This window comes from Empidonax traillii, unplaced genomic scaffold, assembly GCF_003031625.1.
Source record: "Empidonax traillii isolate 1590-97213 ecotype Southwest subspecies unplaced genomic scaffold, ASM303162v1 scaffold2703:size24254, whole genome shotgun sequence".
Taxonomy (NCBI): domain Eukaryota; kingdom Metazoa; phylum Chordata; class Aves; order Passeriformes; family Tyrannidae; genus Empidonax; species Empidonax traillii.
In genome coordinates this window covers 5,019-16,797 of record NW_020957896.1, presented here as the reverse complement: position 1 = coordinate 16,797, position 11,779 = coordinate 5,019, and the positions used below count along the sequence as shown (strand labels likewise).

At 66.9% G+C, this 11,779-nt stretch overlaps 3 protein-coding genes across 3 annotated transcripts; 1 reads left to right on the top strand and 2 right to left on the bottom strand.

Annotated features, from left to right (window-relative positions):
- Positions 1-14: 14 nt before the first annotated feature.
- On the top strand, positions 15-1,900 carry NUDT18 (nudix hydrolase 18). Its single transcript, XM_027910080.1, has 3 exons — positions 15-341; positions 437-650; positions 1,115-1,900. The coding sequence occupies exons 1-3, from the start codon at positions 168-170 to the stop codon at positions 1,717-1,719; spliced, it is 993 nt and encodes a 330-aa protein (XP_027765881.1). The 5' UTR covers positions 15-167; the 3' UTR covers positions 1,720-1,900.
- Positions 1,901-1,991: 91 nt separating this feature from the next.
- Positions 1,992-7,645, bottom strand: FAM160B2 (family with sequence similarity 160 member B2). The gene is made up of 17 exons (XM_027910082.1): positions 7,515-7,645; positions 7,327-7,405; positions 6,315-6,484; positions 5,757-5,861; positions 5,531-5,653; positions 5,194-5,364; positions 4,911-5,107; positions 4,713-4,821; positions 4,339-4,415; positions 4,029-4,218; positions 3,784-3,953; positions 3,563-3,685; positions 3,395-3,485; positions 3,160-3,303; positions 2,894-3,034; positions 2,705-2,805; positions 1,992-2,610 (listed from the first exon to the last, which is right to left on the bottom strand). The coding sequence occupies exons 1-17, from the start codon at positions 7,557-7,559 to the stop codon at positions 2,505-2,507; spliced, it is 2,142 nt and encodes a 713-aa protein (XP_027765883.1). The 5' UTR covers positions 7,560-7,645; the 3' UTR covers positions 1,992-2,504.
- Positions 7,646-7,992: 347 nt separating this feature from the next.
- Positions 7,993-11,673, bottom strand: LOC114072157 (actin filament-associated protein 1-like; the record flags this gene model as incomplete). Its single annotated transcript, XM_027910079.1, has 13 exons — positions 7,993-8,574; positions 8,679-8,789; positions 8,867-9,027; positions 9,143-9,292; positions 9,500-9,608; positions 9,696-9,816; positions 9,908-10,038; positions 10,115-10,335; positions 10,414-10,495; positions 10,672-10,755; positions 10,948-11,127; positions 11,234-11,451; positions 11,528-11,673. Coding segments are annotated over 13 exons (1,741 nt in total), but the record flags the coding sequence as incomplete, so codon positions are not given.
- Between the last annotated feature and the right edge of the window lie 106 nt (positions 11,674-11,779).

Here is an 11,779-nt window from a genome sequence, read left to right as displayed (position 1 = left end):
CCTCCAGGACCCCCCAGCCCACCCCGCAATCGCCAGACCCCCTCCCTCACGGCCCCCTCCAGCCCACGCGCCGCCGGGGCTCTTCATCCCCACGCCTGCACGTCTGGGGGGTTCCCTCCCCGCCCCAAAACCCCACCACCCCCTGAGTGCGTGGCTCCCCTTCCCCCATGCAGCCCCCTTTTCCCATGGGGGACGCCCCGACGGCGGAGCTGGACACGGTGCTGGATGGGGGCGCTTGGGAGGTGGGGGCGACTTTCGAGGGGTCCCCCGCGCCCCCCGCGCCCGTGAGCCTGGGCAGGACCGTCTGCTACGTGGTGCTGGCCGTGCTGTTCAACGAGGAGGTGAGGCAGCCCCCCCACCCCCACCATCATCCCGGGGGACCCCCGGTGCCCCCCCGGAGCCCGGCGGTGCCCAGCGAGCCCCTGGGTGCCCGCAGGGCGCGGTGCTGCTGGTGCAGGAGGCCAAGCCCGAGTGCCGCGGGAGGTGGTACCTGCCTGCAGGCAGGATGGAGCCCGGGGAGAGCGTCGTGGAGGCCCTGCGGAGGGAGGTGAAGGAGGAGTCGGGGCTGGAGTGCGAGCCCATCACGCTGCTGGCGCTGGAGGAGCGCGGCCCCGCCTGGATCCGCTTCGCCTTCCTGGCGTGCCCCGTGGGTGAGTCCTGGGGGGCTGCGAGGGCACGGGGTGGGGAGCCTGGTGTGCCCCCTGCCAGCCCCACCATGGGCATCTGTGTCCCCTGCCACCCTTGTGGTGGGAATTGGCATCCCATACCAGCCCCATGATCCCTGTCCTGGGCCACAGCATTGGTGTCCCCTTCCATCGCCACGATGGGCATCTCTTTCCCCTGCCAGCCCCATGATGGGCATCCCTGTTCCCTGCCAGCCCTGTACCAGGTCACTGGTGTCCCCTACCACCTTTGTGCCAGCCCGTGTCCCCCTGTGCCAGGGCATCACTGTCCTCTGCTCCCACCAACCACCAGTCCTGGCATCTCCCCTGACCCCAGTCTGGCCTATCAGTGTCCACTACCAGCCCCACAATGAGGGTCTCACTCCCTCCCACCCCAACCCCATCACTGCCCCCCCACCCACCCCACGCCAGGCCTCTCCCTCTGCCCTCAGGTGGGACCCTGAAGACCCTGGAGGAGGCAGACGCCGAGTCCCTGCAGGCCCGCTGGTGGCCGGGGGACCCCCGTGCGCTGCCCCTGCGCTCCCTGGACATCCTGCCCGTGCTGGACCTGGCCGCCCGCTACCGCCAGAGCCCCCCGCACCCCCCGACGCTGCCCCGCGAGCTGCCCTGCGCCCCGCTCTGCCTGCGCCTGCTGCTGCCCTTCACCAGCGCCGCCGGCGACCTGTGGGTGCTGCTGGGCACCGCCGGGACCCCCCACCTGCCCGTGGTGGCCTGCGGCACGTCCCCCCCCGAGCTGCGGGCGGGGCTGTGCCGGCCCGTGCTGCGCCTGCTGCGGGACTGCCTGCCCTGGGACCCGCCCTGGGACCCCCGCCCGGGGGTCCTGGGGCTGCTGGGGCTGCAGCACCGGCCCGGGGGGCCTGGGGGGTCTGACGGCGTCTGCTTCAACGTGGTGCTGAGTGCCCCACCCGCTGGTACCCACGGGGACGTGCCCCCCGAGCCGAGTGACCCCGCGCTGCGCTGGTGGCACGTGGAGGACGAGGGGCTGAGGGGCCGCATCCTGCAGCGGCTCCGGGCCACGGTGCCCATCCGTAGTTAGTGCCAGGGAAAGCCTGGATTTGGGGAATGGGGCAGGGGGTGGGGGGGGGATGCATCCAGGGGTCTCGCTGAAGGTGGGAGCTCTGGGGTGTGCTTGTGGATGCTCTGGGGGCAGGACACGGTTGTGGTTTCGGGGTGCTGAGGCCACAGGGAAAATAAACCTGGCTGCTGCTGCTGCTGCTTCCACCCACCTGGCTGTGGTTCAAGGTGGGATATGGAGTGGGAGTGGGGGATTTTGGGGGGTGTTCAGGAAGGGATGGCAGGGGCACAGCATGTGGTGCTGAGCTCACATCTTTATTAGAGCAGAGTCCCATCACCCAGGGGGCAGGTGCTGCGTGGGGACCCCACCAGCACCAACACACAAACACACACACACACGTCACACGTGTCACCCCACCCTGTGCCACAGCACGGGGGGGGGGACGAGCAAGTTATTGCAGCTGAGGAAGGGGGGAGAAGGGGGCACTGCCCCACACACCCCGTTATTGCCCCCCCAAAACAATCCCTGCTGGAGGTTTGGGGGGAGCAGGAACCCACCACCCAGGAGGACACGCAGCACCGGTCACCATGCCCCCGGCGGGGCCACATCCTGCACGGGGAGGGGGCGTCACCCCCAAGGTGCTGCTGAAGGACTCGGTGGCTCCTCTTCCTCCCGTGAGGTCCTTCCAGGGGTGCCACGGCCGTTCCTGGCTCTTGGCAGTCAGGACAGGGCCACTGGAGGCTACCAGAGCATGGGTTTGGCCACCCCCAGTGGCCACTGCAGCCCAGGTGAATTGGGGGGGGAGTTCAGGGTGGCCCCTCAGGTGGCCCCTTGACCAGGGCGATGGCAGCCAGCTCCTTGCAGAACTCCTCCAGCACCACCACGCCCTTGAAGAGCACTGTGTGATCCATCCTGGGGGCAGATGAGCAAAGGCAGGGGGTTCCCTGGGGTACAGAACCACCCCCAAAAAGGCATGCCCCCCCAAAATGCCCCCCCCAGCACTCACTGCTCGCCGGGCACCAGCCCCAGGAGCTGCCGGCGCACCAGGAGCAGCTTGGCCCTGGAGTGGGGCACCCGCTGGAGCCGCTGCATCAGGTCCCCAATCACCTGAGGGGGGGGAAAAAAGAGTCAGAGCCCGTCCCCAATCACCTGGGGGGGTGTCCCCAAGTCCCCCCAGCGCGGTAGGTGACGTTACCCTGACGAGGACGGAGAAGAGCGAGCGGCAGCCGGGGGCCAGGCTGAGGTAGGGGTCCAGCAGGTACTCGTGGAGGTGGGGGTGGGGGAAGGCGGCCAGGTGGGACAGCACCGAGGTCACCTGCAGGTTCAGGCTGTAGGGCTGGGGTGGAAGGGGGGATGCTCAGGAGCTGGGGCAGGGGTGGCCTCCACCTCCCAACATCCCCCAGCGGTGTGCTGAGCCCACCCCCACCACGCACTCCTGATGCTCTTGGCCACTTTGCCTACCTGGTCCAGGATCCGGCTCATCCTGTCGAACAGCACCTTGAGGAAGTGACCCTCATAAAATGCCCCTCCAGGGGGGCACGACTCGAGGGGTCGGGGGGCTGAGGGCCACCCCCACGGGGCCACACTGGCACGGCACGTCTGGACCTGGCAGGGGGGTGACAGCAGGTGGGGAGACAGAGTAAGGACCACCAGCAGCGGGATGGGGACCGCCCTGGGGAGCCCCCCAGGCACCCACCATGCCCAGGGCGTCGTGCACGTAGGTGTCGTAGCCGCCTTCCTCCATGCACGAGGAGGTCTTTGCCTCCTCAGGGACCAGGCAGAGGAAGCTGGAAGAGAGGAGAGAGGGATGAGGAGGGGGATACAGCCCCCCCCAAGAGCCAGGGCAGCCCCTCCAGACCCCTACCTGCTGACCACCTCGCTCACTTGCCCCTTCCCCGCCGGGGCTGATCCCGGGGGAGGGTTGTTTGTTGTCCCAAAGCCGGTGTCTGGGAATCCATCAGTGAAATAGGGATCCTCCTCCAGGTCCCTGCGGGGCAATGCAGAGGTGTCAGCGGGGTGGGCACTGAGGGGTTGGCACTCTCCCACACACACACCCCCTGCCCCAGCTTCCCCCCCTCCTCTCACAGCCCGTCCTCCTCGGGGTCCGCCTCGGGGGGTCCGCGCTCCTCGGGCGCGTGGGGGCTGCGCTGCAGGTACGCCCTGGCCTCCAGGTTCCTCAGCACCAGGTTGTGGGCCACGTGCTCGTGGGGCTTCCTCAGGAGCTCCTCGAAGAGCCGCAGGCTGGCCAGGCTGATCTGGGCAGGGTGGGCGGGGTGAGACCCCTCCCTGGGAGCCTCCCCCCCTCTCCTCATCCCCACCCCCTGGCTCACCTCGTCGGACAGGTGGTCGCAGCGGTCGATGAGCTGCGCTCGCAGGGGGTGGGGGGTGTCCCCGGGGGTCTCGGGGTGCCGGTGAGGCCCCAGCAGGAAGAGCACGAGGCGGTGGAGCAGGGCAGGGGCGCGGATCTGCCGCACCGTCCCCGCCAGCACAGCCGTGGCGCCGAGCACAGCGAGCTCCGACCTGCCGGGGTGGAGGAAACGGGGAAGCTGTGGGGGGAGGTCTGGGGGGAAATGATGCCCCATATTCCTGGCTCTGAGGGGGTCCTGGATAGCGGAACAGCCTGGTGCCTCAGACACTCACATCTGCAGGAGCTGTGGCTGCAGGATGCCCTGGAAAAACTTCTCCTCCACGGCCTGGGTGATGGCATCTGCCACAAGCTGGGGGGAGAGGCAGAGGCTGAGCTTGGGAACCTCTGGGACGAGAGTGCACAGCCTCAAGCTGAGCCAGGGAAGGTTTAGGCAGGACATCAGGAAGAATTTCTTCACAGAAGGGTTGGTCAGACATTGGGGGGGGCTGCCCAGGGAGGTGGTGGGGTCCCCACCCTCGGAGGTGCCCAAGGAACAACTGGACGTGGCACTCAGTGCCCTGGGCTGGGTGATGGGATGTCACAGGTTGGACTCAGTGATCTCAGAGGTCTTTTCTGAGCTCACTGACTCTGATTCTTTGACTCTTACCGGGTGGGCTCCCATCACCAGCTCATCCAGGTAGTCCAGCCAGCACAGGAAGGCAGCCAGGCTCTCCTTTCCTGGGAAAACCCCGTCACCGGCAGCGTCCCCCTGTGACCTGCGTGGGATGGAGGACACAGGGTGGGGGTGGAGCTGTGACCAAACCCCTGGTGACACCTGAGCTCCCCTTCCCAGCGCCCCCCTCACCTCCAGCTGGGCCTGTCCATGGCGAGGACGTCGGCGGGGTCGGTGCCGGGGGGCACGGCGCTGTAGAGCTCACAGAGGTGCCCCGTGAGCAGCTGGCACAGGGCGCTGCTCCTCACCAGGCAGGCGGCAGCCCCGTCCTGGGCCAGCCCCACCAGCACCAGCAGGTTCTCCCGAGCCTTCAGCGCCACCCGGCTCTTCTGTGAGGAAGAGGAGGAAGAGAGGGGGGTTGTCACACGGCTGGCAGTGCCCGCTGTCCCCTCCTGCCACCTCTGTTTGCCCGTACCTTGCTCCTGCACAGCCCCACCAGGGAGGTGACGAGGTTGCTGTCCCTCTGCGGTGGGGAGGGCTGGGCTGGGGGGGAGCTGGCAGTGGTGCCCGGGGGGTGCTCCACACCCTCTTCCCTGGAGCTGTCCAGCAGCTCCTGGGCTCTCCTCCTGTCCAGGATGCTCTTTCCCTGGAGAGGAAGAGGAGCAGAAAAGGAGCCACCACCTTCCTCCTCCTCCTCCTCCTCTTCTTCCTCACCCCAAGCTTTGCAGTGGGGATGGGGCTGCAAAAAGCTCAGTGAGGGGACCCCGAATTTTCCCACCTGCACGGGGTGGGGTGTAGGTGGGGCTGCTCACCTCCAGGATATACGGCAGCAGGCTGGGATCCTGCTGGATCTTGGAGCAGAGGACGGTGGCAAACTGCACCTCCTCCTTCTCCGTGCCCGAGCCCAGGCGGTCGCTGCTGAGCTGGAGCAGCTTCTGGGGAGGCAGGGAGAGGGATGTGGGAATTCTGGGGGCTCTCCCACCGCCCTCTCCACGGGCACCACTTCCCAGGGTGGGGTTTGGCAGGGTGGGAGCTCACCTGCACCGGCCTGTGCACGTTGAGGTAGTGCAGGAGCGGGTGCTGCACCTGCCCCAGCACCCGGCTGAAGAACAGCAGGACCTGCTGCCTCATCCCGGGGGGATACTGGGAATGAGATGTGGGGAGGAATTAGACAGAGCCCCGTCACCTGATTTCCCTGTAACTGACCCCAATCACCCGCTGGCTCGCCCAGGGGGGTGCCCCAAAACGATGCAGAAGGACCCACAGGACCCCTCCCCAGCAAATCCCACCCGGGCTCCCTTTAACAATTAGGGATTTAACTCAGTTCTCTGCACTGAAAAATCTGGGGGATTATTTCTCCTTTTCTCAGCCATGGGGAGTCCAACCCCAGCACCCCCAAACCCTGAATCCTCACAGTCACAGAAGAGTCAGCCCATTTTCCCCACAAAAAAGCCAAGCCCCCCCCCCCCAACCGTCTCATGCTTCACGAAGTCCCACTTCCAGTAAAAACACTCAAAAATCAAAATTACTGACAGGCACCACAACAAGGAGCTGGAAAAGACTGGGAGTGCTCCTTCCTGGTGCTGGGACACCCACCTCGGCCTTTCCCAGTGTGCCCAGTGTCTCTAGGAGCTTGTGCTGGAGCAGGTACTCGAGGCATGGCCCCGTCTCCCCCGCCGGGTGCTGCTTCTCCTCGTACACCAGGATATCCAACATCTGCTTGAGGCGCCAGGGAATGTCCGTCTGCCTGGCAGGGATGCTCTCGTCTGTGGATACAGGGATGGGGGGCTGCGGCGTGTCCCCCACCTCCGCCCCATTTTCCCAGGGCCCAGCCGAGACGCTCCCCAGCGGCTCCCCGATCCTTGCCGGCCCGGAATCCCGCTCCTCCGGGGTGGGAATGACGCTAGATGGCAATGTGAGGATGGAGAGCCAGCAGCTGCTCCTTCCGCTCCCGGCCTAGGAAGGTGCCGGACATCCCGCTGCCCGTTCTCCCGGTGGGCACTGCCAGCCCTGGAGACCCCCCGGGCACAGCGGGAAGGGCCAAGATCCCGCCGGGAATTAGGGCTGAAGCTTCTCCAGGCCCTGCTTCAGCTCTCCCGGGGAGCGGCGTGTTCCCGACGGGGACGTGTCCCAGCCTGTCCGGCGCTCCCGGGAGTGTCCGCACCCACCCAAACCCCCCCCGTGCTGACCCCGCCGGGGTGCCGGGGGTTGGGGCTGGGCAGGGCAGGGCTCCCTGCACGGAGAAATCCTGCCGGGGACCGGGAACGGGTGTCCCACGCCAAAGCCCCACGTGCCGGGTCTGCCACGGGGCGCTGGGGTCCCGTCCCAGGGCACGGGGTCCCATCCCGGGGCACAGGGGTCTGTCCCAGGACATGGGGTCATGTCCCAGGGCACAGCGACCCCCCTCCCTGGGCACATTATTCCCAGGCCACGGACCCTATTTTAGGGCACGGGGACCCTCTCCCCGGGACACGAGAACCCTGTTCCCACACCTCAGGGACTTGATTCCTACACCTCAGAGACCTCAACCCGGGGCACAGTGACCCCATATCGGGGCACAGCGACCCCATATCAGGGCACGGCGACCCTGTCCCCGCACGCCCCTCACCTGTGGCCTCCAGGTAGTAGCCGGTGATGCCCTTCCAGTGCTCGGTGAAGGCTTCCAGGAGGTCCACGCTGGGCTCCCGCTGCGCACACCGGGGCCGGGGTCAGGGGCGCACGGAACAACCCCCTCCCCGTTCCCGGTCCGGGTCCCGGTGCCGTTCCCATTCCCAGTCTCCCCTGTGTCCCCCTCACCGTCTCCACCGCCTGCTGCAGCAGCGCTCCCAGACGGCTCAGCATGGCTGGGACCCCCGGGACCACCCCCGGGACCGGCCCCGACTCCGACCCCGCTCCCGGCCCCGCCCCGGTCCCTCCCCCGGCGGCTCCGCTCCGGCTCCCGGCGGGATGGGCGGGATTGGGGCGGGATTGGGGACACCGGGAGGGGGCGGGACTGGAGGAGGGTGGGGAGAGGAGGGGTTGGAGATGTGTCATAGCCCTAGAACGGCTCCGCGGGGCAGCTGGCGGCGGGGGAGGGACTCGGGGCACCGGGATGGGGATGGACCCCAAACCCACCTTGCACTGGGATAGGGATGGACAAGGACAGCCCTTCCTGCACTGGGGTGGGAATACCCCTCAGAACACACCAGGATAAGGTCAAGCACAAGGACATTCCCCCTTCCCCAGCTCTCCCTTTCACACAGCACAACACACATTTTACAACATAATTTTTTTTAATCCTTTAAAAAAAACAAAAAAAACCAAAAGAAAAACCACCAAAGAAACCACTTTTCTCCAATGAAAACCAAACCCTGAGGAGCGCAGCTGTTGGAAAACCACCCAGGGCCCAGCCTGGATCCTGTCAGCTCCAGGGAATGGAGAATTGGATGCCCCTGAACTGTGTGTGCCTCGCCAGCTGCTCTATCCGAGGTGTATCTTTAATCATCCCTGTAAATGGGGGTCCTGGGGGGGCCGGGGCACAGTTTGTACCGGATTCACACTGGGGACAGAGCCAGCAGCTCATGAGGTTGTACCTGGGAATTCTGTACCCCAAAAACAAGGTGCTGGGACGGGTGGGAATGCAGCGGGGAGAGGCTGGAAACCCACGGAGGGACAGTCTGATCTGTATATATCTCTATATATCTGTATATAAAAAATAGATGTGCGTAGTGGTAGCGTTGATACTGGACGGATAAAAGATGAGATTCCAGGCTGAACCCAGGCTGGTCCTGCGCGATCCACGCGCAGCTGGGAGACCCCCGCTCCGGCAGGTCCATCTGCAGGCGGGCGGTCACATCGCAGACTTCATCTCCCACTCCTGCAGAGAGGCCCAGAAATGGTCAGTTTTTCCCCCCCCCCCATCTTCCCCGTGCCGTGGGATCACCCTGAGCCCTTCCCACCCCGCCTGGATGCCGGGAGTACCTTCCTCTTCTGCCTCACGTTTCCCTTCTGCACGATGACGGGCGACGGGGGCGGCTTCAGGGCGCTCCTCGCCGACGTGGTGCGTTTCAGCAGCGGCCTGAGGAATGATCCCTGGTGGGAAAACAGCGCAGAGAGGGTGAGGCCAGCCCTCCTAACCCTTCAGTGTCCCTGCATCCCGCGTCCCCCACCTCGGAGCCGGCCGAGCTGGCGGTGGCAGCGATGTGGCCCTTCAGCGACTTCCCGATGGCCAGGAGGTTCATCTCAGAGCCGGCTTTCAGCCTGCCCTTCACACGGCAGGCCCTCTCCAGCTGCCCCACCTTCTCCTCCAGCTTTGGGAAGGCTCTCTTCCCTGCAGGGACAGCGGGGGCACTGCCGAGCCCGGGCATGCCTTGACCCTGCCAGTTGCTCCGACAAGGAGCAGGCAGCCCCTGGCATCGGGGCAGAGCCCCTGCGTGACCCCCTACCAATGAGGATGTCCAGCCCATCCCGAGTCCCTTTCTTCTCAGGCAGTGTGAGGGTGTGCTGAGGGCGGGAAAGATCCCTGCTCCGGAGGCTGGGCTTCTCCTTTGCCTGCTGTGGGCTGGGAGCCCTGGCCCGGAGAGCTGGTGGGGGTGCTGGGGAGGAAAGGAAGAGGAAGGATGCTCAGGAGGATGAGAAGGGGAAGGATTCTGGGGAGGAAGGGAAGGGGAAGGATGCACGAGATTAAGGACAGAGAAATCATGGCACAACATCACATTCATGGGCACCACAGCCCCCACCCCAGCCCCTGAGATTGGGGGGGCATGGGGGAACTCCTGGAAGGAGCACCCAGCCCTTCTCACCCGCCTTTGAGGGCTGGGCACTGCCCGGGGCGTTGCTGCTGGTGCAGGTGGGCAGAGCAGACACGGGTCTCCTGCGCTGCCCTTGCACTGCCCGGTCCAAGCTCTGCTGCTGTGGGAGGAAATCCAGGAGAATCCCACGGGCAAGAGGACGGTGGGAGCCCGTCCCCCCACCCCGGGGGTGCCGTGAGCAGGTTACCAGCTGCTGCAGCCGCTCTGCGTTGGAGTAGAGGTGCTTGGGGGTCTCAGCTGGCGGGGGCTGCCCAAAGGGGTCGTCCATGTAGGTGTTGGGGGTCGGGACACGGCGCAGCATCAGCCCACTGTGAGCAGGAGAGGGGGCCTGTAAATCCCACGCCCCACAGAGGAGCAGGAGGGCTAGGGGTGGCCCTGCCTCATCCAGAAGCTCCTTACCCGGCAGCAGGGCGGCTGCTGGCATCGCCAGGCCTGGGGGGCTTGCTGTGGGGTCCGTCACCCGCCGGCTCCCCTCCTCCCCTGGCCCGCAGGGTCTTCAGCCAGGCTTCCCTCTCCTCATCCGACCGGGCCTGGCGTGGGGCAGGGGACCCAGGCTCAGCTTGTGCCCCCTTGGAGGGGCAAAGGGGCACCGCAGCAACCCCTCACCTGCAGCAGGGCGAGCTCCCGGCCCCGCTGGGCGATGCGGATGCGGAGGTTTTGGGGGGATCCTGTGGCCTCCCCGCCGGGGGAGACGTCGCAGCCGTCGAGGCGCAGGGCACAGATGGGGCGCTGGGCAGCGCCGGGCTCCGGGAACATCCGCAGGGCTCCCCGGCGCACGGCACACCACAGGCGCTGCCAGCGACCCCGCAGCCGCACCGCCAGGAACCCTGCGGGCCACCAGCCCCCCGTCACAGGTGGTGTTTGGGGGGGCAGGACCCCCCTGGCCCCCTCCCCACGCACCCCACCTCCTTTGGCATCCTCGCCGGGCCGCGGGCTGTGCCGGGAGCGATCCTCCTCCTCCTCCTCCTCCTCTTCCTCCCTGCCGAGCTGAGGACCAGCAGGCTGAGATTGGGGGTGCAGAGAGCCCCGACTCTGCGGGTTTCACCACCCCCAACACCCTGACCCCTCCCCGAGCCAACCCTTCCCCAGCAGGGCAGCCAGCACATGGAACTGGGTGTGCTCCTGGCCCTTTCCCATGCCTGGGTCTCCCTGGACAAGCTTACCCTGCTGAGCCTCGAAAAAGGGGTCGCTGGGGCGCTGAGGGCTGCCAGCCCTCCAGGGGCATCACTGCTGACCTCCTCGATCACCTGCCGATGGAAACAGCGAGCGCTGCACCCCGGGCTCCTGCTCCCTGTCTAACAGGGCTCCAACACACCTGGGATGGGAGCTGGGGGCAGACAGGACCACCCCCCAGCACCCCCCAGGGAGCACCCCAGCAGGGCCGTGGCCCCGTTCCTCCCTGCCCACCCCGCTCCTGCCCGGCTGCGACACCTCCAAACCTTCCTCCAGTCCTCAGCCTGCTGCCGGCTCTGGAAGCCGATGACCAGCACCTCTCCCGCCGTGCCCGTCACCTTCAGGGCGTGCGGCATCTTCTTGCCTCGCTTGTCCTTGTAGGTGACGCGGCAGCCCCGCAGGTCCAGCTCCAGCACCGGCTGCAGGTCGGCGGCACACCTGAAGCACTGCGGGGGGCGTGGGGTGGAGGGTCAGCAGGCCATGGAGAGCTGCTCCCACCCACCCACCCACCCACCCATCCCTCCTCCTCCTCCTCTCCCCCCAGCCCCTCACCAACAGCACGTGCTCCCGGACGATGAAGAGCTGCTTTGCCCACTGTCCCAGCCAGCGCTTCCTCCAGAGGAAGCCGCAGAGCTGGGCCTCGGGGCGCCCGGGGGGCTCGGCCTCGGGGCTGCCGCTCAGTGGCCACCTCAGGTAGTGGGCACGGTCCGTCACTCCGTCCTCGTCTTCCTCGTACGACTCGTAGTGGCTGCTGTCGCTGTCGGCACCGCCTGAGGGTCGGGGCGGTGTCAGGGGTGGGAGTGGGTACACGCTGGGGCTGGGGAAGGGGTGCGGGGGGTTCCTCACCGGAGCATGGGCTCTGGGGTTCGGCGTCTTCGTAGGGGTCGTCGGCCGGTGGGGAGGGTGAGACACCCACCGCCTTGTTCTGGGGGGAGAAGGGCTGCTCCGAAGGTGCTGCCCCCAGCGAGGGCCTCGCGGGGTCCCCGAGGCACCTGGGGGGGCGCGTGGGACCGCGGGGACCTTCCCACCCCTGTGGGAGAGAGGTTTCAGTGCAGGGATGGCCTCTGGTGCCCCTCTGCCATCCCTTGTGCTGCCCCC